The sequence below is a fragment of the Nanorana parkeri genome, unplaced genomic scaffold, assembly GCF_000935625.1.
Source record: "Nanorana parkeri isolate BGI_ZX_2015 unplaced genomic scaffold, ASM93562v1 scaffold1284, whole genome shotgun sequence".
NCBI lineage: Eukaryota > Metazoa > Chordata > Amphibia > Anura > Dicroglossidae > Nanorana > Nanorana parkeri.
The window spans coordinates 19,606-47,078 of record NW_017307552.1 but is presented as its reverse complement, the minus strand read 5'-3'; the positions used below and the strand labels follow the sequence as shown (position 1 = coordinate 47,078).

The 27,473-nt window shown below is 44.7% G+C and overlaps 1 protein-coding gene across 2 annotated transcripts in view; it reads right to left on the bottom strand.

The window, feature by feature from the left end:
• Positions 1 to 27,473, bottom strand: part of ACSS2 (acyl-CoA synthetase short-chain family member 2) — a 49,117-nt gene that overhangs the window by 11,216 nt on the left and 10,428 nt on the right. The window contains exons 3-12 of one of the 2 annotated variants that reach the window (XM_018569089.1): positions 20,537 to 20,628; positions 18,217 to 18,320; positions 16,361 to 16,433; positions 14,503 to 14,578; positions 12,772 to 12,886; positions 10,258 to 10,296; positions 5,579 to 5,716; positions 2,707 to 2,877; positions 2,029 to 2,162; positions 49 to 181 (exon numbers count right to left, since the gene is read on the bottom strand). In XM_018569089.1, coding sequence (XP_018424591.1) covers positions 49 to 181; positions 2,029 to 2,162; positions 2,707 to 2,877; positions 5,579 to 5,716; positions 10,258 to 10,296; positions 12,772 to 12,886; positions 14,503 to 14,578; positions 16,361 to 16,433; positions 18,217 to 18,320; positions 20,537 to 20,628 — 1,075 coding nt within the window. The remainder of the gene's footprint in view (positions 1 to 48; positions 182 to 2,028; positions 2,163 to 2,706; positions 2,878 to 5,578; positions 5,717 to 10,257; positions 10,297 to 12,771; positions 12,887 to 14,502; positions 14,579 to 16,360; positions 16,434 to 18,216; positions 18,321 to 20,536; positions 20,629 to 27,473) is intronic. The other variant, XM_018569090.1, reaches the window with a different exon arrangement.

Sequence of the window (27,473 nt, the reverse complement as noted above, 5' to 3'; positions counted from 1 at the left end):
TGTATTCATTCCGCAGCCGAAACAGAACCTAAAAACCGACATTCTTACCGTCTCCGTCTGCCAAAACGTATCCACAATCGGACACCTCTTGTCTCCAACGATGTTGTGATACCAAAGCCACGCTTCAGGGTTAATTGGCTCCCCGACTGTTCCTAATATCTTCAGAGACTTCCTGCTATACCTGCCAAGTGTCATAAAAAAAAAAAGAAAACCAATTCCTGGAACTATTGTGCTACAAAGGTAAACATGTCAAAGAGATCATTTATTTCCTACACTGAAAGCTGAAGTTTAATCTGCTTACATTTTACCTTCCCTCCTGGTTCCTCCTTCCCTGTTCATCAACATGCCAACTATATTTGTTTAAAATAAAACTAGGGATACACCGATATATCAGCCACCGAAACATATCAGCCAAAAATGGCACTTTTGGCTAAATGCTGAAACTGCCGTCTTTCTGCCGATATAGCGGCGCATCCATCCTATTCTCTCCTCCCCGCTGGGCGCTGCTCTGTGTCCCAGCGGGGAGGAGAGAAAGTGTCACAGGCGGCCGAGCGCTGTGGGAGGAGAGCGCTGTGAGCGGCCGGCGTCTCTCCTCCCACATCGCTCAGCCTCCTGTCACAGATCAGAGGAGAGCAGTGTGGGCGGAGACAGGCCACGCTGTCACAGGAGGCTGAACTCTCCTCCCTGCGCCGCTCGCTCAGCCTCCTGTGACAGTGTGTTAGAGAGGAGAGCCGTACAAGCAGTCAGTGATCGCTGAGTGTTTGTAAATAATTGAGGACAGAGTAGGTTTACTATATCCTCAATTATGAATGAATGGGAAGTGATTTACAGCACCTCCTGTTCATTCATGTGGATATAGTAAACATACTCTGTCCTCATGTTATGAATGAACAGGAACACTCAGTATAGAGGATTCCTGTTCATTGATAACAGGGGCTGCAGAAAAAGAGACGTTATGTCCCCAATCTCTTTCTATTTTAAAAGGAAAATATCAGGAGTCTGTTTAGACCTCCATGTTCGAAAAAAAACATTTTCGGTTTTGGCCTGACATTTTTTTTCATTTCGTTATCGTTACGGTTTTAAAATGTTCATTTCAGTGCACCTCTAGATAAAACCTTTCCATGTTTGTTATATACCTTATTTTAGATCCAGTGACATAATCGCTGGTTCTCTGTGCTTCTTTATGCAATGCAGGTAGATCATGGCTGGTGGGAGGGGCCAACAGGGGGCTGTACAGAGCTTCTTGAAGTACTCAGTACTTCAGCCCTGATGAAAGCAGTGGGCTGGACCTTGGGAGGAGTTATGCAAATATCAAAATGGCTTGATGGCAGGATGTACTTGCATGCACACCGCCCTAGGTAAATACCACATGTGACGCAGAGCCTCCATGATTGGAAGAACTGAAATGCCATGAATGAAAGGGGCGGGCCAGAGACATTCAGGCTTGGGAGGAAAGTTCTAGATGATACGGGACGTCCTCCAACTAGTAAAACAGGCTCTATCTGACTTGCTTCTAATGCACACTGTGAGAAGTCATTTCAATACAGGAGAGGAGAAGACTAAAGGGAAGGCAGTACTGTATGTATCATTGATTGTCTTTATATCTGCCTGAAGCTCAGCTTTAAAGTTAGCCTAGACCCTGGGGAAAAAAAAGTGACCCCTCCTCTTAACCTGATACTATAAAATGTGCTTTACATCTCAGGTTGTAGGTACACAAAGGCGCATAGCTCCAAGTTTGTGTATTACAGACGCCTTTGTATTCGTTTAGGTCAGGGTTAGGCCATTTCAGCCCGCCAGCTGTTGTGGAACTACATTTCCCATGAGGCATTGCAAGACTTACAGCCACAGGCATGACTCCCAGAGGCATTATGGGATTTGTAGTCTCAGCACAGCTGGAGGGCCGAAGTTGTCCACCCCAGGTTTAGAATGGGGAGCGGTGGGGGAAACAGCAAACAAACATTCTGTTTCACTCAAATGAGAAGCCTATTAACCCTTCAATGACTGGAATAACCCCAGGAAGAAGATTACCGTTTGACCGGCTCCTCTCCGTATTTCATTAGCAGTCGGATTGCCGTGGGCGCGGTGTAGAATTTGCTCACGCTGTACTTGTCGATGATCTGCCACATCCGGGAGATGTCGGGATATATCGGGAGGCCTTCGAACTGACAAGAGCAACAGAGAAATCTTGTAAGAGAGACTTTCTCCAGAGCAGCTACAGAGTCCCAAGCAAAACAACACTGGACCTCATGGACAGATGATAACCTCACCACACACATTATAATCTGATTGTACAATCTCCTTTAGATCTACCAGCAACTATGTAGTGCAGGGGCCTTTCTGACTGGATACAGACTGATTGGCTTAGGTAGGTCCTCATATTACGTCGTTGTGGTAAATCTGAAGTTGACTGTACAGAGATTGCATGGTCAGCTTGTAACGCGGGTGGTCACCATGACATAGTCAGGTTGCAAAAAGACACAAGTCCGTCAAGTTCAACCGATAGAAAAATGAATGAATTCCTGGTTTGTATACCTGATCCGAGTCAATGGCTCAAAGCAATGAAGCCAGGGGATTGCCATGACAGCCAGGCAACTAGCATTTTTAGGCAATGGCATGCCATTTATTTTTCTGAGGTCTCCTTTGCAACGTCTCACGACAGCAGCCAGAGCTTCGCTTTTGCCCACCGTTATCTTTGCCCAGACGTACCAATACACTGGTTGCCCCATTGGCTAGTGGTCCGTAGGTGAGGTAGGAGTGTCCGGTGATCCATCCGATGTCAGCCGTGCACCAATATATGTCGCCATGGTGATAATCGAACACGTACTTGAAGGTGGTGGCAGTGAAGACCATGTAACCGCCGACGGTGTGCACTACTCCCTGCGAATAGACAAAAGGAGGTACATGCAATAAAAAGAAACTCTCAGTACACATTGGTGGTGGGGGTGGCGGGGCGTTCTGACCCTCAAATGTCTACTTCTTCCACAAAGGGTATAGTACGGGCACCCCTTAGGTTTACTACGGCAAGGAGAACAATGGGTAAAAAGCCAAACAATTGCAACTTTGTCTTTTGTTCCGTGCTCTGACAATAAATGTTGCATGATATAAATCTTCCCCCACTTGCCAAAATTCCAGCAAGGACACCAGATTTGTTCTAAGTCTATGCCAAGCCTCCTCAGTGTCCCAACGCATCCGTCTTCTTATAGAATGCAGTAGCGCACAATCCTGCCTCTGATCATACAGAATGTCTGAAATCTAACAAGGGGCGTGGCTCACTGACGCCTCATCGTGTGTTATGTTTCAGTGGCAAATATGCAGCAAGGAAAGTGCAACAGCGGATTTTATTAAAAGTCAAAGCCAACATGTCTCTGAGGTTTCACAAAGTCTCCTTCATCAAGGCTTGGAAATTGCTGCAGAAAAGAAATACACACTAGATGGGCCTTTTTCAACCTGGGTTCCTCCAGAGGTCACTAGGGGTTCCTTGAGCAATTTCTGCCTTCCAGATAAGTAACCACAGACACCAAGGATCTTTATAGCTATCTGAAAGGGATCATTCTTCCCATAGATCACCAATATAAGGGGGCAATACACAGACCGCCAATGTGAGGGGGATCAACACTGACCGCCAATGTGAGGGGGATCAACACTGACCGCCAATGTGAGGGGGATCAACACTGCCCTCCAATGTAAGAGACCTACACTGACCTCCAATGTAAGAGACCTACATTGACCTCCAATGTAAGAGACCTACACTGACCTCCAATGTAAGAGACCTACACTGACCTCCAATGTAAGAGACCTACACTGATCTCCAATGTAAGAGACCTACACTGACCTCCAATGTAAGAGACCTACACTGACCTCCAATGTAAGAGACCTACACTGACCTCCAATGCAATGGAAGATTTAACTGACCACAGTGCTTTTCCACGGACCATCAGTATAAGGAGGCATTTGTGCACTGACCAGCAATGTGTGGGAACATTACAGTTTTCACTGTCTGAGTTTCCTCTATGGTAATTATTATTGTCACATTACAATATTAATCCTGAGAATCTATTTGTTGTATAATGTAGCCCCGGAATTCACATTCCTCATTCTTTCATTTGTTTTTCTCATTTCTCTGCCTGCTGCTCACACTGTCGCACTCTGTAGATATAATTATTTTAGTAGGGGGTTTAATGAGACCTGAAATTTCATGGGTTCCTCAGAGGTAAAAAATGTAGAGAAATCCTGAACTAGACTAATATCTAGTGAACCCGGATAGTGATTTCTGGAAGACAGATTTCCAAAAGCCAGCTTAGGCAGCACTACACAATCCAATACCCCACACATCTCTTGTACTATTTATGTTACAGGACCTGGCAGGGATGATACCAGAAGGAAGGGAGGATAGGTACAGCCTTGTGGCTCATATTTTCAGACTACCGACATACTAGTCTGCCACTCACCTTGGGCTTTCCGGTGGAGCCGCTGGTGTACAGAATGAACAGCTCATCTTCTGCATCGCACCACTCCGGCTCACACTCCATACTGGCATTCTTCATCAGGTCGTGCCACCACAGGTCCACGGATGGATTCCACGGGGTCTGTAGGGTAAGTAAGAGAATTCAAAGAAAGGCATATTCACCTACAGGAAGCTCAGCTGTGTCCGCCTAACGTCTACCACCTTTCATATTCTTTTTTATTTGTTTCAATTAAAATCGGTTTGAAAGATAAACTATCAATGGAGGCTGCCAATGCTGGTGTCTCCTGAAAATGCTAGGTGCCTGGTTGTTGTGTTCAGCCACTGGCTTCAATAAGTTCTGAGCCACTGACCTAGAATCAGCATGCAGAATTTTGTCTGCGTTTCCCTGATGGAAATAGTTGCTGCGGGTTTACACTGACCTCCAATGTAAGAGACCTACACTGACCTCCAATGTAAGAGACCTACACTGACCTCCAATGTAAGAGACCTACACTGACCTCCAATGTAAGAGACCTACACTGACCTCCAATGTAAGAGACCTACACTGACCTCCAATGCAATGGAAGATTTAACTGACCACAGTGCTTTTCCACGGACCATCAGTATAAGGAGGCATTTGTGCACTGACCAGCAATGTGTGGGAACATTACAGTTTTCACTGTCTGAGTTTCCTCTATGGTAATTATTATTGTCACATTACAATATTAATCCTGAGAATCTATTTGTTGTATAATGTAGCCCCGGAATTCACATTCCTCATTCTTTCATTTGTTTTTCTCATTTCTCTGCCTGCTGCTCACACTGTCGCACTCTGTAGATATAATTATTTTAGTAGGGGGTTTAATGAGACCTGAAATTTCATGGGTTCCTCAGAGGTAAAAAATGTAGAGAAATCCTGAACTAGACTAATATCTAGTGAACCCGGATAGTGATTTCTGGAAGACAGATTTCCAAAAGCCAGCTTAGGCAGCACTACACAATCCAATACCCCACACATCTCTTGTACTATTTATGTTACAGGACCTGGCAGGGATGATACCAGAAGGAAGGGAGGATAGGTACAGCCTTGTGGCTCATATTTTCAGACTACCGACATACTAGTCTGCCACTCACCTTGGGCTTTCCGGTGGAGCCGCTGGTGTACAGAATGAACAGCTCATCTTCTGCATCGCACCACTCCGGCTCACACTCCATACTGGCATTCTTCATCAGGTCGTGCCACCACAGGTCCACGGATGGATTCCACGGGGTCTGTAGGGTAAGTAAGAGAATTCAAAGAAAGGCATATTCACCTACAGGAAGCTCAGCTGTGTCCGCCTAACGTCTACCACCTTTCATATTCTTTTTTATTTGTTTCAATTAAAATCGGTTTGAAAGATAAACTATCAATGGAGGCTGCCAATGCTGGTGTCTCCTGAAAATGCTAGGTGCCTGGTTGTTGTGTTCAGCCACTGGCTTCAATAAGTTCTGAGCCACTGACCTAGAATCAGCATGCAGAATTTTGTCTGCGTTTCCCTGATGGAAATAGTTGCTGCGGGTTGTACTGAAGTCAGTGGCAAGAAAACGAACAATTTCAGATGGAGGTCAGCTATGGCAGCCTCTATAATTCTTCTATTATGACAGGTGTAATCTTACACACATGGTGCTTATCTCTATATTGGCAGCCCCGGGCAATGGGACAACTGCCAACCAAGCCAAGCAACAGAACTTTGGCTTCTTGCTGGTTGACTAAAGATGTATTTTGTACCCTACAGATATCCAGATTATCACACTACCAAAGTTCAGGTATTGCACATCAGGCATGTAACGTTAAAGTACCCTAGGGCCTATGCTGATGGGCTTTTTGGGCTCGTGTTGATGCAAGGGTGTGCTATTCCTATCGCCTGACGCCTCAGACATGCAGTTCTGGGTGCAGGGCAGGTGTTTTTTTTCTACATTTCACATCTAAATGTAGAGCAGGGAAGCCGCTGCTCATTTTTTACAAGTGATCCAGGTGGCTATATAGCCACCCAGATCACTTGTAGCAGCCTGCTTGTCTCCCCCACCCCCCGCACCACCTCCCCCGCTGTGGTGTTCAGGATCCCTCGTTCTTCTGGGGGACCCGGGATCACTGCAAATTGCTTCAGGATGGAGAGCGGGCAGCAGACCAGACAGCGTCCATTCTCTGGTCTGCTCTGTGTGATCAGTACTCACAGCGCTTGCTGTCACAAGTCGGGCTGTACAGGAGATCGAGCACAATAAAGCAATTTATAGCATTAAAGTGAAAATACAATAAAGGGTAAGTTCACTTTCCCAAGTAATTTGGCAAAATAGAATTAACCACTCAATTCGGACCCCCTCTTAATCCCCCCTCGCTATACTTACCTCCGCCAGTATGGGTGTACTATCTATACCCTGTACTGCCATTCAGAGCAGCCCTGCACTATGGATTTTGAATTTTGTTCGCAGATTGCTCCCAAAGCGATTCTGAGCACGATTATATACGGTTTTGGTTAAAATTACTTTTTATATCAGGATGAGTAGATTGCCATAAGGGGTCCAGTAGATTGGGCCCCCACTTTAGTAGTTATTGATTTACATGGAAGACAAAATCTGCAACAGTATTATTTCATTTACAAGAAAGATCAACACTGCAAATTAAGGACAGGAAAATGTGATATCAGTTATTAGACAATACAGACATACATTGCTACAATTTACATGCAACTCCACCCACACTGTTAGAGACCCAGTTAAACACACATATAGGAAGCACATGAAGTGGTGTATATACAGGTGTGACCCTCCACCATTACTGTGTTACATCGCTGCATTCCATAAGAAGGGTGACAATGTTTTTCACAGCCTAAAGTCTACAGATTCTGTGCTACTGCCCTGCCTACTGACCACTGACTAGTGTCAGCACTGGCGGGTCGGAGCGGGGAGGGGGGAATCCAGCCCCTCCCCTGTCACGTCAGAGAACCGTGACAGGGTCGAGAGGTGAGCGAACGCCGGTATGTGTTCGCTCACTTTCTGATCTACTGAGCCGACCTGTGACAGTCTCAGTGTCACAGGTCGGCTAGAACTATGAGGTGAGTGAAAAGCACTCACCTCATAGTTCTCCTTTAGGCATCAACACACTGATGACACTGAGCTATATCCCTTCTGTAGGCTTGCGTTAGTCCCTTCCCGCGAGAGCTGACACTCCCACTGCAAGCCTGATTTTGGCACACAGCAGCTTTGTGTAATGATGGATGTCAAAGGAGAACTACTGGGAGAGTGAAATCAACTCATCCCCATAGTTAGAGCCGATGTGCGACACTGCAGCTGAAACACGTCGGCTCTATAGATCGAGAACGGAGTGATCACAAACCGTCAGTCTGTCAGTCGCCACTCCCCGCAGGGATGCCCCTCCTCCTCTCTCTCTCTTTCCCCAGCGCTGACTGGATGGATATTCGGGTGAGGGGGCGAGCACAGCTGGTTCTAGAGAGGCAGAGCCAGCTGTCAATCAGGGAGTTGGGGTGGATCCCAACGCCCCAGCTGCAGCACGGCTCTGCGCTGTCATCATATAGTCCTCCTGTTTTGGGTTGCAGAAGGACCCATGTCCTCCTGTGACCCAAAAGGAATTAACTCCAAAAAGGTTTGGCAATAGTTCTCTTTCAAACAACTGCAAAGCCACAATGAAACATGATTACCGTTTGAAAGAACACAAACAAAGTTTTTCAATACTTGCCTATAAAAAAAATAAAAATGATGGCTACATGTTTCATGTTTTTCTTGACATCCATATAACAGCGCTGCTCCCTTACGGCACAACAGGAAAACCCAGCAGGTGCTCGCCGGCCTCACTCACTCACTGAAATGATCCAGCCGCACACCTCAGAGCTCCGCCAGATAAACTTTACTGCAACTCACACAGCTCCACATCAGCCCCGCCCTAGGTCTGGCCCCTCTGACGCATTTCATCCAACCAAGAGCTTAGTGGTCTCTACAACTAAGCCCAAGATTGGGCGAAATGTGTTGGAGGGGCAGACCTAGGGCGGGACTATGTGAAGCTGTGCGAGTTGCAATAAAGTTTTCCAGCGGAGCTCAGCAGTGTGCTGCGGGATCCTTTCAGTGTGTTTTTCTTAAACAGTTCTGCTGATAGTCTCAGAACCCAAACTTTATTAACCCTCTTTCGCAATACTAAAAAGCTGTGATCATGTTGGATGGAAGACTAAAGCAAACAGACTGCCTAATGTCAACAATATAAACTTGGACTATTCAAATTGCAGATGATTTCCATACTCCTTAGTTACTAGTGTTCTTCCTCACCTGTTGCTATGTACAAGAGGAAGTTATTTAGTAAGCTGGACCCATTTTTAGTAAAAGCAAGCCATTGGTTAAAGCACATGGGTATGGGTATTTTTTTAACTCTTTCGCTGTCAGGGCGTTTTTGTGCACACATTATTTTAGTCATGAAAACTACTGGCAGCGAAAGGGTTAAACGCTAAGGGCTACTTCACACCAGCCACAGTGCGTTCCGGCCAACTCACTTAGTTTTGGGGCAGGAGGGTGCATGGCGGTGCATTGAAGTCAATGGCACCGCAGCCACGCCCCCCCCGGACACAGTACGATCGGCCACACCTGAACGCATGGCGCAATAGTGCCTGCGTTCCAGTCCAGTGCAGTCAGAAAAAAATTATGTGCCACGCGTTTGGGTGCGGCCAATCGCACTGTGTCCAGGGGGCATGGCTGCGGTGCCATTTCATACTTTTGCTAACAAATGCCTGCATCCTCCACCCCATTCCATTAGCTTAGCTCCTCAGCCCCTCCAGTCCCCTACCTACATAACCTTTTATGTAGCTGCAGGGGCAGAGGAGAAGGGGACATTTATGTGCGGGGGCTGCAGAATATTTAAAGCGGAACTTTACCCATATCTTCAAAATAACAACAAAGGCACCTTTAGAAATGTTTAGTAATGACAATCTACACACAGATACCTCTAGATAATTGTATGATTTTTATTCTTCGAATAACTTATTTTTCTTTTCTTCCCATTTTTCTAACAGTGGCCATGTTTACTAAGGGCAGATTACTATATCTCCCTTCACTTCCAAGAACTCTGGCACCAGTGACCAGGACATGTGACCATGCACATCATCTCAGGGGAGGAAAATTCCTTTCCCTGAGATCTCATGAGATTACAGATGAGATTCCCCAGCAATGCTCTGCTGATGGAACATTCCCAAGATGCAATGCTTTGGCCCGATTACATCATTTGTGCCAGGACCAGGAAGTGGAAAAAAATAAACTGTAAGTAAAATAAAAATATATGTTGTGAGATGATTTCATATCGTCATGCAGAGCTATATGCTGATGTGATTTTTAGTGAAAGGGTGTTAAAGGTCCACTTTAAGTGCTGAGGCATCATCACATCTAAGATGGCGGTGCCCAGCAGTTTTAGGGCTTTGGATGTCTACACAAGGGAGGCTTTTACAGGTAAAGAACCTGGAGCAATATGTTAAATGCAAATTGCTGAAATAATTGGTCTGGTGACGGGTTCACTTTAATAAGGAATTTGTAATTGCACACATCAAGAGTCAAACCACAACTGGCCTTTCATTTTAAGGTGAAAAAAACACCCTTTAAATAATTTACACGTATCCTTCTGAAATAGAGCGAATGCTAAAAGCGAGTGTTGATCTACGCCTACACAGACAGTGCGGGGTTAATAGCACACCCAGTGACTCAGACAGACAGAACCGGCGTGCTGTTAGTCAGACTCTGGAAACGGTGGGCACACACAGTGTCTTGCAGGTACAGGGAAATACCTGGGGAGGAGATCTTTTTGGTTTCTCTTGCTTGTTTTCCTGTCAAAGATCCAGACAGACAAACGTATTGAGCTGCTTTATAACCAATAAAAAAGCTGTAATTGACAACAAGCAAAAGTCTGCAGAAGGTGATCCGAGTCAGTAGCACAGATGCCATATGCTACATCTTTATTAACACTTCAGCCCAACGCCACCTTCCTGATCAGTCTTATGACAGCAAAGGGAAGATGTCAATACAATGTTGTTGTACAGCCTCTTGAAGTATCCAGTGTGCCTTCTGGGTAATGTTCATTTGGTTCTGCAGCGCAAGAACTGCACACATTGCGTATGGTGTCCTCCTTGCCCTCATCATACTGAAATGTGAACTGCCGGAAACTTATTTGTACAGTCCAGAAAATTATTTTATTATAAGTCCCAATAAGGATCAGCCAACGCATTTCAGGGGTTCAAATGGTCCCCCTTTATCAGGGCTTGACATCACCCTTAGCCATCTTGCCCTACTGCTCCTTTCAAAATACCTGCCATTGGCGTGTTGGTTGCCCCAACTCCCGTCCCAATGTGGCAATGGGGTGGGATTTCTGTGTAGGCAGAGGCTCTGATTGGCTGCTCATGCAGAGGCAGCCAATTGCAGTCCTTTAGCAGCATACAGATTATTCCCCATGCTGCAACCCTTTCAGAGAAACAGCACCACCCAGGGGGAGCCCAAACCTGCCAAAAAATAAGAAAACCTAGTAGTCTGTTTAGGCTTGGGACTGTAGGGAGAATAGCCTATGTTCATTTAACAGTTTATGCCCACTTGAACAAACTTACGTTGGCCATACATGCATCAAATTTTGGCCATTTTCTGCTAAATCATCCAGAAATTCAGTCCATGGGTGGCCCTCCTGGCACCACCCGGCTTGGCAAGATTTTTCTATCAACTTTTGTCGAAGGAGCTGAGTGGGAAATTGCTGGCCAAACAGTCAGGGGTGTCCCAAAGCTGGGTGTCACCCGGAGTGGAGACCGGGTGACACCCCGCCGTGATGTAATTGCGCATGCGCTGTCTTCTTATTGACGCCTGCTGGCTGCCATCTTGGTGATGTTGGTGCAAAAGCCGACAAAGGAGATTCCTCTATCTGCAATGTTTAGTGTGAATGGGGAGAATTAAGTGATTTTTCTGGTGTAAGATCAGCTTTAATCTTCCCCATCTCATGCTGCCCACAGCAGGTATGATCCAGCCAGTCTAATGGCAGGTAATATAACCAGCACACTCTAAAAACTTGCAAGGTCTGATTTGCTTAGTAATTTTATTTGAATGGGGAGGGGGCAGGAGTCAGCAAGCAGACACTTCCAATTCTGCTTGTCTCAGATTGCAGCACGTTTTCTAACCTACCCAATCAATTGCAGCCCCTGACAGAGACTAGCCGGCAGCATCTGTGAGATTGATCTTATGTCTTTGGATACATTTACAATACTGAGATCATCAGAAAAGTGGAGTTGGGCTTCAATTCTTCTTGCAGAAAAACAGTGCTATGAAACGGCAACAAGTACAAACAAGAGAGAAGGAAATGATTATAGCTGTCAGAAGAAAGTCCATGGCATTAGTATATACAGTATAGCTGAGCAGGTATGAGTCCGGCTGACCTATACAAATGAAAGCAATGATTGGTCAATTACTGCTGCGCCCACTGGATGCCTAAAGCGCTCGTATGGCCTTTGCTGAAACACAAAGCCTAGCCATGGTTGTCTGCAATCCAAAATCAATATATAAAATGCAATCAAAATGATAATGTCATTGATATTGTATTGATGTCATAAACATAAAATAATACGACACAGTAAAAAGTATGGCAAAGTAAACATCACATAAGATTTACTTTTAGATAAAGTTCATAAAAACTGAAAATGGGGACTGAATACATTTTTTCCTAAAAATGCTTTTTGCCTACACAAGACGGGTCCAGTGTCAGTATAGTGGGCCAATATATGCTAGGATCTCCAAAAAAGATTCCAACAATGATTCCAGTCTCCAACCAAAGCCCCTTCCCAGCCTGAGCGCCACAGAATACAAGGCACTATCCCCAGTGGTAGGCACCCATGGCACTCCAGCTATTATTAAGCTACACATTCCATCATGCCTCTGGGAGTCCTGCCTGTAGCTGCCAAGAGCCTTGCAATGCCTCATGAGATTTGTAGTTTCACCACAGCTGGAGTGCCAAGGTTGCCTACCGCTGCACTATCCTGTGCCATTTCAGAGGCGACTGCTCACCGACCTATTACCTGCCCCAACAAAGATCCTGTCAACTTTTCCTGAAAGTCAACTTCTGAACAATGGCAGATACTATGCTCTCCCACGTGACATGGCTCAGGCCCAGCAATAGGCCACATGGCACTGCATTATGGGAAGGCAGGGGGAGATGTCACATTTCCACTCAGTACTGAAGTACCAGTGTGGCAAATCAGGAAGAAGCTGGGAACAGGGTGATTGGTAGCAGTCACCTCAGGCATTTCTAGATCGCCAAAGCCACTCTTTACCTGTAAATTGGGGCACGGTCTCTTGCATGGTGGCGATGCATTGCTTGTCCCATCACAAATAACTTCATCTCTGCCCAGATGTTTGAGTACAATGCACTTTTTCAGAGGGTTATTCCTGGAAAGAAGCACCAGTAACAAATTCAGATATTGTTTAGTACGGGAACTATAAAACATTCAGACAAAGGGGCGATTCACTAGAACACAGCCAAGCCAATGACATTTAAAACGGATAAGAGCACAAAGAAAACCTTTTTCAAATTTTTTTTATTAGTAAATATCAAGTTTGCCAGTATAAATCCTGACCTTGGATGAAGGAACACCAGTTTCACAGCCCAGGACATGAGCAGTGTTTACATCCTACAAAAGACTTATTGCTTACATGGCCAATTTTAAAAAGGTGGAGATGGCCATTATTCTCTATGACCGGGCTGAGTTTGAAAATTCGGATGCACCAGAGGAAATACATTGTGCCAGCCCTGGAGAATGAGAGCCTGGGGTTGTCTGCATCAGAGTTCTGTGCTCCTGGGAAACAGTATGATATGAGGTGTGATACTTGGTTGTGACTAACAGATTATGTGGATTGGAGCAACATTCACCATATTTATTCCCAGATAATTATTGTGCAAGTCATTCTGAATTGAGAAAGCTGGTTGGATGTCCAATGAAACGTCTTCAAGAAAAATACAGCAAGTCCAGTTGCCTTGACTTATTTTTACAGATATACCATGACCTGGATGAATGAGAACCGTCACAGACAGTACGATATGAGGATTTACCTAATCTATCCAGTCATTTTCTATCCAATCAGGCAGGCCCTTGCACTACATAGTTGAAGGTAGATCTCAAGTAGATTGTATAGTATATGGCCAGCCCTATTCTCCATGGGCATTAAACATCTCCTGGCTTAATTTTCATTAAAAAAAAATTAAATATTTAGCATTTGGATCCTTCTTTCATGCCTGACCGCCATCTATGAGTAACTTCAGCCTTTAGGGTACATTCGCCCATATATTCTTGTGCATTACAGTGCACTGTAATGCTTTTCTATGCATGCATCTCTGCTTGTGTCTATCCATTACCTATGGGCCTTCAATGTGTGTCAATCAACTCTAAAATGTCTAAGCCTTCTTTACCCCCTCCTCACGTAACACACTGCAGGTTGTGAAGTTGCCTGGATAGGTCTTGGTGGCCCAAGAAATCAAAAATTAGGGCACCCCAAAATGCATGCACGATGAATGTGACCAATGCATGTCAAAAAGCACATTTGTGTGAATGTGCCCTAAAGCAAACCTGTCTCCAACAACATCTCCTTCCCCACGGCATGCTAAGCACTTTCTACTGTGCACCAGCCAATTAGTGGGTTCCCTGCTGAATTGGAGCGGTGAGATTTGTATATTCTGACAGCTGATGTCATAATACACCAACCATGACTGCAACTGTATTGGCTGCAGTGACTGTTTGGCCCGGATCCTTTAACAAATGCAAGAGTAATAGACTTTTGTCGAGCCGGTAGGGCCACCCTGGTAGAATTTCCTGTGAAGTATACGGCCGGCTTAACTCTTACCATGGTCACTCTTAGACAAAGTCAGAATAGATAAATAAAATGACAGCTATACTTTTCTTTTTCTATTGTATGAACTAACAATAGAAATTCTAATAGCTGCACAATCTTGACCATGACTGGTTCTCTTTAATGCATCCAACACACGCCTACTTAGATTCAGTACTCACTTTTCTGTGCATTTGTTTAGTGCTTCATCTGCGATCAGCTTCAGGTTAATTAATTTATCCCCACGGAAAAATCCATCTAGAGAGAAAGAGAAATTATAATAAAAAGGTCAGACGTGATATAGCAGCCTTCTAAGAGATCCCTACAATAGGGCAAACCGCGTCAGCGGAGGAGCCAGTGTCACTAGGATGCTCCTGCTCTGAAGTGTATAAAGCTTGTTGAATAGGTAAGTAGTAATGGTGTAGCCCATTTGCTTAGATTATAAATGCCATTGGGGATTGAGACAGATGCTGGTGGTCCTTTTATTACATGTGGCTGGTTTCATGAAGCCCTTTTTAAGCTTGGAGCGGAACCACAAATCTGAGTACCAGTTTTTGCTTTTGATGCAGTTGCAGTGTGCGATATACGCATTGTTCACATAAGGAGGTGTGGCTTCAATTTGCCCCCTTGTTAGTGAAGGAGGAGAGAGCGCTGTGGTCATTTGATTCCCCAGAAGCCAGTACATCGAACTGGGAGAAAGTGCATCAGTGACACTGGATTAAGGCCTTATGCACACACATATGCAATCCCAGAATGCATCATTTGTAAGAGAAGTTTTAATGAACTGTACACTTGTGCACGCACGCACACACGTAAAATACGCAAAAATACGTTGTCCGGACGCATCTCGGGTCCATTCTGCTTTTGCGCATTTTTACGCAGCGCAAATATACAGCTCCATACGCAACTATGTGTATGGAGCCATTTATTGGCATATGCTGCATATGGGACAATACGCGCATATAAGCAGTGTATTGTACGGCAGTGTGAATGAGGCCTAAAGGGAAACAATACTGGTTTAGAGACCAGTTTAGTATTTTACAACGAAACATTTAATACTGTTCTTTTCTAACTGAACGCTAATACATTATATCGGAACACAGCCGGTATGGAGGGGAGAGGTGTCACTTCTGATTAAGTCAAGTGAATATTAGATTTGAGCTTCAGCTGTTCAGGCTTTTTAACCACATCAGTGTAAGCTGATGTAATAGTGTATTAAACATGACTGGTCTTCTTTAGGGAGACATCAGGGGTCTACTAGACCCCTAATGTCCCCTTTGGACCCCATTGAAGCTGATCAAGCACAGGTCGTCAATCTGATCAAGCACAATATGCTCGTCACTTCCAGGGTCATTTACAGAAGGGGAGATAAGCGAACAGTGTCAGCTCCACCCTCTGACACGTGTCCCGGGTCTGCAGGAGGGCTAGCACTTTTGGGGGGGTATGGAAACGATCGGGCAACTTTAAGGTTGCCTGAATCACTTCCATCTAAAAGCCAACATTTAGCTCTGTAAGATTTCAACACAGCAAAACAAAAATGGCAACCGTGCAAATTAAATGATAACTAGCTTAATAAAGCGATCAATTATTTGTGTGGTTGCCATTTTGTTTTGCTGAATTTGGTGTGGAGACACACTGGGGGGCTTCAGCTGCCATTGTGATGTGTTGGGCCTTCCGGTGTGTCCCCGTGCCTTTAAGGAGGAAGGGGCTACCCTCCAGGCATACCGGAACTCAAATTTATTGCTATGTATGCTCCAAGATGGAGGCTCTCATAGATTAGAGTTAGGACCGAACTACACAGAGGGGCCATGATGAGGCAGTGTGGCTTCCACGTATTCTGCAAAAGTTGTGCAACCAAAACCTCTGTTTTTAACACAAACTATCACACGGTGTAATTGTAAATGTGCTGGGGAATTTTTGCGTTTGTATTTACAGTATATATACCCGACTAAGAACAACACAGTAATATTTTTTTTTAGTCCTGAACCAAAAAAAACAAAAACACAACGGCCACAACATTGGCTTTAAGTGCTCGTTTACCTGCTGTTATTAGAAGAGAGCAGTGACTGTCCAGGATCCTCTCACACAGAGACTCAGCTGAAAATCCAGCAAACTAGAAGGGGAGAGAGAGAGAATGAAGGAATGTAAAATAGAGAGAGCAGGAGAAAGAAAAAAAAAGAAAAGTGAACAGTGAAAGAAAAGAAATGAAGTGCAAAAAAAAAAGAGTGTAGGTGGGGAGTGTGCATGGAACAGACGAGAGAGAAAAGAGAGACAGAGAGAGAGGATGAGTGTGCATTGAGAGAGAGAGAGGATGAGTGTGCATGGAACAGATGAGAGAGAGAGAGGATGAGTGTGCATGGAACAGATGAGAGAGAGAGAGAGGATGAGTGTGCATGGAACAGATGAGAGAGAGAGAGAGAGGATGAGTGTGCATGGAACAGATGAGAGAGAGAGAGGATGAGTGTGCATGGAACAGATGAGAGAGAGAGACAGGATGAATTGTGTGCATGGAACAGATGAGAGAGTGTGAGAGTAAGAAGTAATGAGAGCGGGAGAGAGAGTATAGGTGAAGCGTGTGGAACACATGAGAGAGAGAGTGCGAGAGTGAATGACAGAGTGAAAGAGAGTGTAGGTGAAGAGTGTGCATGGAACAGACGAGCGAGAAAAAGAATGAGAGAGCGAGATTGAGAGAGAGTGCAAAAGAGAAAGAATGAAAGAGAGTGAGATAGAAAAAGAGAGAATGGATAGAGGGAGAGAGAGAGAGAGAGAGAGAGAGAGAGAGAGAGAGAGAGAGAGAGAGTGTAAAAAAAGATAAAAGAGATGGAGGGGGCATATAAGACAATATAGTAAACTCCACAACTTTAAAATGCAGTTCCTTCATAAGATGACGGGCCACTTTCTCACAGATCATAATATATTCTAGCAGATCTGGGAACTCTGCACTATTACTTTTTTCAGTCTGTCAGCAGACATCTACAAGGCAGCTTTCTCGTTTGGAAGAGCCAGCAGCGTTGCAGTAAACAGTAACTGATTTTCACAATGGAAGTAGAGAATATAAGTGACATCACAGGGCAATATATTTACTTTTCTGAACACTTATTTCATTATTATGATTTATCATTATTTGCATAAAATATGTAAATTACAAAATAAACTGCTAACACAGGGTGATATCATGTTCCTCCACTTGCAGAGCATACCGGGCTTTCCAATAAGAGATTCCCAGCACTTGCATTCCATGGAGAACTACAAGTCCCTCTGCCACCATGGCAGACGGGACTTGTAGTTTCTCCATTCACAGATCCTTAGACAGGATCTGTGAATGGATGATGCGGCTGTGTGGGCGGAGCCATGGAAAACCATACCAAATTCAAAGCTGCACACCAGCCTGCAGGGAGAAGAACCTAGCGATTCAGGTAAGTGGGCATTGGGTAGGGTCGTTTACAAACTGACCATTTTTTATGTTACACCCAAATAAGGCTGTAACATGAAATATGGTCAGAAAAGTAAACTTTTAACATCTCAGGAAGTGCTTAAAACATACAGCATACAGCAGGGGTAGGCAAACTCCAGCACTCCAGCTGTGGTGAAACCACAACTCCCATCATGCACCTGCCTCTGGAATTCATGCCTGTGGTCAGAGTTTTGCAATGCCTAATAGGATTTGTAGTTCCACAACAGCTAGAGGGCAGGAGTTTGCCCACCCCTGCTCTAGAGTCATATCCAGCCATGTCTGCGCTGGGGTTGCAGCTCGCTGTACTGTGTCACTCAGCTTCACTCCAGGCTTCTCCTGTCTGAACTCTTCTGTCCTCTTCTTGCCTACCCCCAGCATACATAGTACGTACTGTTCACTGGCTACACAGACAGACAGAGTGGACAACAAAGGAAGAACTTACCACTATGGAGTGAATAGCTCCAATTCGCGCACATGCCAACATCGCCACCACCAACTCGATCACCATCGGCATGTATATAGACACACAATCTCCCTTTTTAACACCTGATGAAACAAGATTTTTGTCCCAGATTATGAAACTTCAAAGTCTTCTCACAGTGGCCATTTTTTACGAAGAGCGAATCGATAGATCTCCCTTTACTTCCTGGATCTCTGGCACGTGACTAGGACATGGGAGGAAAATGCCTTTCCCTGAGATCTCATGAGCTTTCCCAGCAATGCTCTGCTGATACCCAGGATGCAATGCTTCGGCACGATTACATCACTAATGCCCAAGAGGAATAGGAAGTACAAAAACAGTAATTGGAAGTAAAAGAAAAATATGTTTAATTAATGATAAGATGATTTCATATCAGCATGCAGAGCCAGATGCTGATGTGAGCTTTAGTGCAAGGGGGCCCACTTTAAATATAAAGCTACACTGACAATTAATAGATTTTAGGAATCCAGAAATAAATAAAAATCATATCGATATGTAAATGTCTAGTTTTTCATTCTGTCCAATAATGTCGATCTGCGTTCATATTTCTCGTATCTAATAATGTTGTGAAATGTATGTGAAATCTGTGAATTCCAAGGATTTGTATTGTGTGTGTGTGTGTGTGTGTGTGTGTGTGTGTGGATGGATGGATAATATTTGAAAATCACTCACCCTCATAGTTCGAGCCTACGTGAGACAATGAAACTGTCACACGTTGGTTCTATTGATCGGTAAGTGAGCGAACGCATACCGTCGCTCACTCACTTCTCGATCATCTCCCTGCAGAGACTGTCAGTCACCATTCCCCGCAGGAATTCCCCCCTCCCTGCTCCGATCCTCCAGGGCTGAGTGGAGGAACGGACGGGGGAGGAGATGGGCACACCCGGTTCTGCCTCTAGATAGGCAGAGGCCGCTGTCACTCACGCAGCTGGGTGGATCTCTAAAGCATTGTCAGGATCCGTCCTGGCTGCGGCGGTCTCAGTATATCGCGAGCTGTAGCTCGCGATATACTGAGCTTTGGGTCACGGGAGGACGTTAGTATTTTCCTCCCATGACCCTTAAGAGAACTATGAGAAAGAACACTTACCCCATAGTTCTTTTTTAAAGCAAAAACAGTATTTACACAGCGGTTTACTTCCACTTTAAGATCTTTGCGCCTTTGATAGGACAGGCAGGGTGCACATCTATTTTACAACTGATAGAGATCTGCCAGCACAGTACAGACAGGGTTAATATGGTAAAAATAACTCCCCAGCCCCCATAGAAAACCTCAGTTTTGGAGTTTTCAGAAAAGAGCGAGTAAAATAGTCAGCCACGCTATGCCATAGGAACATGTAACGCATATAAAAGTTGTGTTATGCCAATTTTGCTCCATATGAGAAAATACATTAAAGTTTCTTTTTAAGGCACCTCCAGCTATTTAAAGTGTATGTAAACCCCAACAATGACCTTCTTGTATTTGCTCCCTTGTGATTTGTTAAATATACCATTGAAAGTGTTGATCTCTTTAGAAATTCAGAGTTCTCCTGTGTCTAGTGCACGCTTCTTGTGTTGTCTCAAGGAGTCTTATTAGCCCTCCAAGGTCTTACCGTAAGACTACAGATCAATTAGCCTTTATGTAGTGGACAACAGACTAGTTAGGGGATTTGAGTAGTTCAGCAGAAAGACAACTGGACAGGGCTGACCCCACTCAGTCCACAAAAAATTGTGTTGTTTCTGGTTTATAGCAACTGGTATTTTAATGTACTTGCAGTGTATTTAAAGGAATAAAACATGGGGAAATGTGCATGTATTGCAGAGATTCGTTTTTTATTATTTGCCCTGACATTCACTTTAAATTGAGACAAAAGTCCAATCATGTAGATAAAAGAGTGCCTAAAGAGCACCATTATCTGACTGGACCTGCTGCAATTTCAGATGAACTCCAAACCCCTTTAAAGTGGACACAAATTTCTGACACAGATCAGCCCTATGCTGCAGCCACTGACCCATGTTGCAGACTGATTAGTGACAGAGAGGAGACTGAGGAAACGCTTCCTGCTGCCTGCAACAGACTGATGACATCACCTCAGCCTAGGCAAAGTTCCTGAACAGGAGCTTAATTTTAATGATAATGGAACTTTTCATAGAAATGATATTGTTGCATATTGTGACACTAGAAATTGATGCAGACTCTTAAAGTTACTGAAAGATTTCAAAACAGTTTAAACATTTCCAAATGTACCGCCATTCTATTGAATATGCAACTCAAAGAACCAGGTTATCATATTCAGTTGTATACCTTGGTCACGTAGAACATTGGCGAACTGGCACACCTTCTTCAGGAGTTCTGCATATGTGATAGACGTAGCTTCTCCCGGCTCATTACCTTCCCTGCAAGACAATCCAGCACAACATTAATATTCTTACTGGATGAACGCCATCGTGAGCCACTGATCAGGATCACGGCCATCACTGAATCAGTGATATTCTGCAATCTGTGCTTCTTTTGCTCATGGAATGTCAAAAGCAAGCAATGGTGTTGGGGAGAAGCGTGAGCACACACACATTCTTTGTGACAATGTGCAAGTTAAGCAGGTGAACATACTCCTTAGTTCTATTTTTTTCATCAGTGCCTTATTACAAATGTTTTTCTTTAATCTGACCGTGGATCAGTTTATGGTCATGATGTAGAAATATTTTGCAGTCTAAAGTAACAAGGAAATGCCATGCCCTCTAGCAGGGGCGTGCCATGCGCTCTGTCCCCCAGCAGGGCCGTGCCATCAGCTCCAACCCTCCAGCAGGGCCGTGCCATCAGCTCCAACCCTCCAGCAGGGCCGTGCCATCAGCTCCAACCCTCCAGCAGGGCCGTGCCATCAGCTCCAACCCTCCAGCAGGGCCGTGCCATCAGCTCCAACCCTCCAGCAGGGCCGTGCCATCAGCTCCAACCCTCCAGCAGGGCTGTGCCATCAGCTCCAACCCTCCAGCAGGGCCGTGCCATCAGCTCCAACCCTCCAGCAGGGCTGTGCCATCAGCTCCAACCCTCCAGCAGGGCAGTACCATCAGCACCACCCTCCAGCAGGGCTGTGCCATCAGCACCACCCTCCAGCAGGGCTGTGCCATCAGCTCCAACCCTCCAGCAGGGCTGTGCCATCAGCTCCAAGATCCAGATTGCCCCCTGACTGTCATGCAAATTCAATACTTTCTGAATCACTTACCAAGAGCAAGTGTGCAAATCAGGAATTCTAGTTTCACTTGATGCATGCTAGTCTCAGGTTTTCTGACTGAAAGTATTGAAGCCATAGATATTCAAAACTAAAAAAAATAAAAAAATGTGGCTTTGGATACACTTGAGGTTATTTGTATATTTGATTGTAGTTTTTTTGTTAGGTTGCTGGTGTCTTCTAATCATGAATTCTTCTAGGACTGCATGACCAAAGGTGTAGTAACAGTCTCACTGTTGCCTATATATATTAGTAACAAAAGGTGCCTGTGTCATAACTCAGAAGGCTGGGAGTATAACACTGTGTGTGGTTAATTGTTATTGTAAACAATGTGACCCCGGAGTACATCTGTCCTAGTCCAGGTAAAGTTTATGTGTAACCAAAGCTTATTGTATTTAGCTGCAGACAGAGTAGGGAATAGCTAGAACCTCTGTCAGCATAATTTTTTTTGTTGACTGTCTTGTTGGCGATATTTCATTTAACTTCCTGTCCACAGGACACAACAGGAAGTAAAAAGGACCATGTGTCCCCACTGGAAGAGTTACCCTCATCTGTTCTGGTCACAACTAACATTTTGGGTTGTCGTTCACTTTTTTTATAGTTGTCAACATGACAAATAGAGGGGTGAATTTCCCCAGTGGAGACACAGACAGCAATTAAACCCTGGCAGGGATCCTAGACCAATGTACTGTTGTAATACATGTTCTCATTTCTGTGCACCCAGTTATGAGATTTACACATTGTAAATTGCAGTTTGAAGTTCAGCTAGGTCAGTTCGTGATTTTTTTCATGAAAAAAAGTGTGCCTTTGCACAAAAAAGGTTGAAAAACACTGAGCTAGGTCACCTTCCTGTCCCCAATCTTCGATTGAACAGTGAAGGAGCAACAGCATTGTGATGCGTCATCCCTCTGATCACCCTACCCTCTCCTCCACTCAGCATGTTCCTTCCCAGCTCATGTGCACCTGGACAGGCTCCTCGCAAGACAAAAGCCGCACGGGACGGTGCCCGCTCAGCATTGCAATCATCGGCAAGCCCTCCCATCAGCGGGGAGGGCTTGCGATGATCGCAAGTACGATCTGCCTGTCCAAGATGGGCAGGTCGTACGAAATGTTAATGACCTCACAACCATCGTACAACAAAAGTCGTGCGATGGTTGTAAGGTGTATGGGCAGCTTCAGTCTGAGCACTGCCGTACAGGAGATTCTAAGAAGCTAACACGATGGCATTCAGGTACTTATGCTTGCTGTATTTAAAATACATTACGGTACATTTTTTTAATGTACGCATTACACCTTTTTTTTTTTAAATCTGCCTGGAGTTCATGTTAATTGCTTCGCCAATCTAGAAGCAAACAGTGAGTTCTACTTTAAAGTGTTTTCTCAAACTGTAATGGGGGTCTGTACCTATTAGATGGAAGAAAGGGATTTTGCCTGCAAGGTGGAAAGAATAGGGGAGAACATGACCTCGGAGGTGCAAAGGGTGGGATCTGACCTGAGAGGTAGAAGGGTGTATCCTAGCCTGTGAGGGGCAAAGGGTGGTGCCTGACCTGTGAGAGGGAAGGAGGGGGCGAACTGGCTTTTTATAACATTGCTTTTCTGCTTTATAAAAAAAAAAAATATATATATATAAAAATGTGTGTACATGCATTATGTAAAGCTGTCTCTTGTATTGAGATTCTGATGAGGTGAATAATTTAAACTGATGTTGTCTGACCTCTGTGAAAAAATGTGGCAACCTCTTATGTTGCCTTCACACTACTTCATTAATTTAAACATGTGTCCATTAACATATGACAGCAATCCATTTAGTGATGTATCATTATTGCTGCAGCTGCACCAGTCACTCCCAATCATCTGTATACTATAAACATATATGCGTTTGTTGTAAAGATAGAAATATTACACGTATGGAGGCCACGTAAAAACATCTCGTTTGTCCGCACTGAGGAAAACAGGATTATACTCGCTGGCTTGGCAAACATTAAAGTTTAATATGTAAACACACAAAAAGAACAGAGCTGTCATATACACCGAGGTGAGTCATGGAATGCTGGTCTAGTTTTACAAAGTAGGCCTGTGCCTAGGGACTACAGGGTTCAGAAAGCTGGAACTCCATGAATATTAAAAGGTCAGTTAACCCAAAACTGATTTTTCTGTGTTTGGTAGTTAATGAAGAACTAAGTCACTTGGCCACTTATCTCTCAGGAACTCTAATGGTGAGATCTCTTCCCCTGAGTTCCTGGGTATGCAGGAACTCAGGGTATACCATTATGAGGGGCTTCCATCATCTCTGCCCTGAGTTCATGGGTATGCAGTTGCACACCTACTGTGCCCATTATGAGGGGCTTCCATCATCCCTACCCTGTGTTCCTGGGTCTGCATAACTGCTGAGCCCATTATGAGGGGTTCCCACCATCCCTGGCCTGAGTTCCTAGGTCTGCAAACCTGCTGTGCCCATTATGAGCGATTCCCATCCTTCCTGGCCTGGTGTTCCCAGATCTGCGCACCTGTTGTACCCATTATGAAGGTCCCACCACCCCTGCACAGTGTTCCCAGCTCTGCACACCTGCTGTGCCCATTATAAGGGGCTCCAACCATACCTGTGCCGCATTCCCGGGTCTGTAACCTGCTGTGCTCATTATGAGGAGCTCCCACCATGCCTGCCTTGAGTTCTTGGGTCTGTACACCTGTCCAACCATCTCTGCCGTGAGTTCCTAGGTCTCCACACTTACTGTGCCCATTTAGAGGGGCTCTCACCATCCGTGCCCTGAGTTCCCAGGTCTCCACACCTGCTGTGCCCATTATGAGGGGCTCCCAACATCCCGGCTATATTTTTTAAATTTATTTTACAATATGAATGTAAAATGGAGGAGCTGAAGAATGTAACAGGAGGAGCTGGAACACACAACGGTGGCCAAGAACACCCTACATTCCAAGGAGAACAGGAACAGTTGCAAATGATGGCAGGGAGATCTCACTATGGTTGTATCTAAGAAATATAAGAAGCCAACGTCTGACTCCACCAGACACCACAACTCAAATATCACTTTGAGGTGGACTAACCCTATATTAAGCTTTTGGCTTTTGTTTTAGCAACTTGAAGAAAATTACCAAAACGAAAAAATAATCTGAATGCAAAGAAGAAAACCAGGAGCGCTGCTTCCTTATTGTTAAGCCGTACAGAGAAATCCTTGGACCCCAGGGTATCAAACACACTTTGAGAAAAGACATATTTTCTATAACTGATCTACATTCAAACAGAAATCCACCTGCAGCAAACCTCACTGCACTGACAGGAAGCTGACAGTCCTCTGCTGATGTGAAGTGTACAAGGTTACACCTGGCTAGTCAGCGTGTTGTATGAAGCAGCCTAGCAAGGCAGCTAACCATCCTGCATACCGATTTGTATCCGTGCCTCTCAGGCTCTTGAGATGACAAAACATTTGTAATTATTACACTTATATTTCTATAGGGCTTTTCTCCCTGGGGACCCAAAGCGCTTATCAAATTGGAGTTGGGGCACATAGGAGGCAAGGCAGCCATCTTGGGCTCGCTTATTAGAATATCGTATATGGGCCAATTTTAGAGACAGGAGCCAGTTAACCTACCAGCATGTCTTTGGAGTGTGGGAGGAAACCGGAGTACCCGGAGGAATCCCGCCAAGCACAGGGAACAGTGAGGGCCCGTTCACAAATATAGTGTTGACTGGCATTTTTACACACCGGACCAATGCCAGTCACTGCTAGGGCACATAGAAAACAACCGTGTCACAACACAACACGAGTGTGATATGTGGTGCTGAAAAACTGTCCCATATATAATATTGGGCTAAAAAATGGGGTCAAGAAAACATTCTACACATTTCTCAGATAAAATAGATCCGTTTCATCGGCAGTGGAGGTAGATTATTCCTGACCCAAATATTTGGGTCAGGAATAATCTCAAGCCCATGCCCATATCACATGAGGATAGGAGGGGAATCACAAGGGTGTATCTACAAACAGCAAAACAAATCTATGGTCATTTTTTAAGGATCCCGAAGTGTGTCTAGAGCTACAGGTCCAACTGATCGGAAGCCGATTAATCGATTATTGAAAAAGTTGACAACTTAGATTAGTTGTTGCAGCCCTACACACAGCATTACGGTACCGTGCGTTCCGGGCGATTGAACTGTGGGTAGGAGATGAGTTTGGGGGAGCAATTCAAATGAATTGCAATGCAACACACCTCCCACACCAGAATTCGTGGTAGGTACAATATTGCGTGGTACAGTGCATTAATCGCACGGGACTGTGCGATTAACGCACTGTACTAGTGTGAACGGGCCCTCAAAAATATTGACAGACACAATCACACATACATTTTTTTATTTTTTATTTTAAAGATCCACCAAGTCTCCCTATCTTACGAGAACTGGAGTGGATCATCAGCCTGGGGTCCAGTGTGGGCTTTTGTGATGTGATGGAGCTCCATCCATATGTGCATTGCTGGTACAGCTCCCTTGTGTGCCCTGTAGAGGTGACGGGAGCCAAAATGTGATGTCACTCCGGTCCAGGCACCTTTACAGGACACGTGAGGGAGCTGTAAGCAATGCATGTATGAATAGAGCTCCCTCGCAGCCATACACCCATCCAACCTCACCTCAAGCTGACACTCGTCTGCGGGTAGCATCACCGCGGATGTCAACTGGTTAAATGGCTGCTTGGTGCGAGAACTGACAGTGCTGCACTAGGGGGAAGCTGAGGAACCTCTCACCGAGAAAAGTGGCAGGCATGCAGTGACCCACTGAACACGGGGGCGCGACCCACCAGTTGAGAACCAAGGGTATAAACTAATATCTGCAATGCAATGCAAAGCAGCGCAGATACTAGCCGCAGATCTCTGCCTAGTCTGACCAGGCGCAGACCTGCACAAGTGTCTGCACAGATGCTTAACAGAGGAAGAATGAGCAAGTAGAAACAGCTGAACAGCCGGCAAGTTCACTCTGAGGAGGGTCCAGGAGGCAGATGTTGGAAGTCTAAACATTATAATTGGCACTTTCACTTGACTTGAGGAAATTGAGTCCCAGAATGTACCACAGATCCCAATTGGCTCAGAGAGGTCAAAAACAATTTAGTGTAATAGCTCTTGCAATAGAATCTCGCACAAAAGGGACAGAGGGAGAGAATTTTCCATCTGATTTTTCGAATAAAATATAGGTGAGAGTTACTATTCACTGCTATATAGTGTACTCCCATTCCTCAATAGTGCATCACAGAAGTGAATTAAAGTGAACCTTTCACAAACCTGGGAAATTTAAAATGAGCATATAGTGAAGATTATTACAGGCAGGGGTTACCGCCCTCAAAAATCACATGTCAGGGCAGAAATTATCAGCAAATCTGGACTTCTGAAGAAACCGAGCTCGGCTGCACCCTTTCCTGCCTGTCAAGCCTCCCTATAGGTCCTCTAATATGACAAGCGGCCTCGCTGAAAAATAGGGAGGCTCAAGAGCAGGAGGGGGTTGGAGCCCAGCTTGACTTTTCAAGCTCAACTTCCGCTGTCATAATGTCTGGATCTACTCAATGATTGCCAGAAAATGTTTGAAAACATAAACTATAGAATATACAGTATACTGTATATGTTTCCTAGAGATGTTTGTGTTTTCTTGTGTTCCCTCTGTACTCTCTAAGGTAAGAAATGGAAGGAACCTTTCCAATCTCTATTGCCTCAACTGCTCTTAGCTGATATTGTATGTTCTGTTCCCACAGATAGGAGATTATCAAATCTGGCCAAAAAAATCTGCATTGGGTGGTGGACATTCTATGATATGGGCATCCTAACTGAGCATGTTCAAGCTGGTTCAAATAGATAATATAGAAAGTGGGGGAGAAGGAAAGAGAAGCAGAGTGAGGAGAGAAAATAAGAAAGAAAACAGAGAAGGAGACACAGAAGGGAGAGAAGGAGAGAGAGGAGAAAGACAAAAAAAGGGAAAGCAAGAGAGGAGAGAGAGAGAGAGAGAGAGAGAGAGAGAGA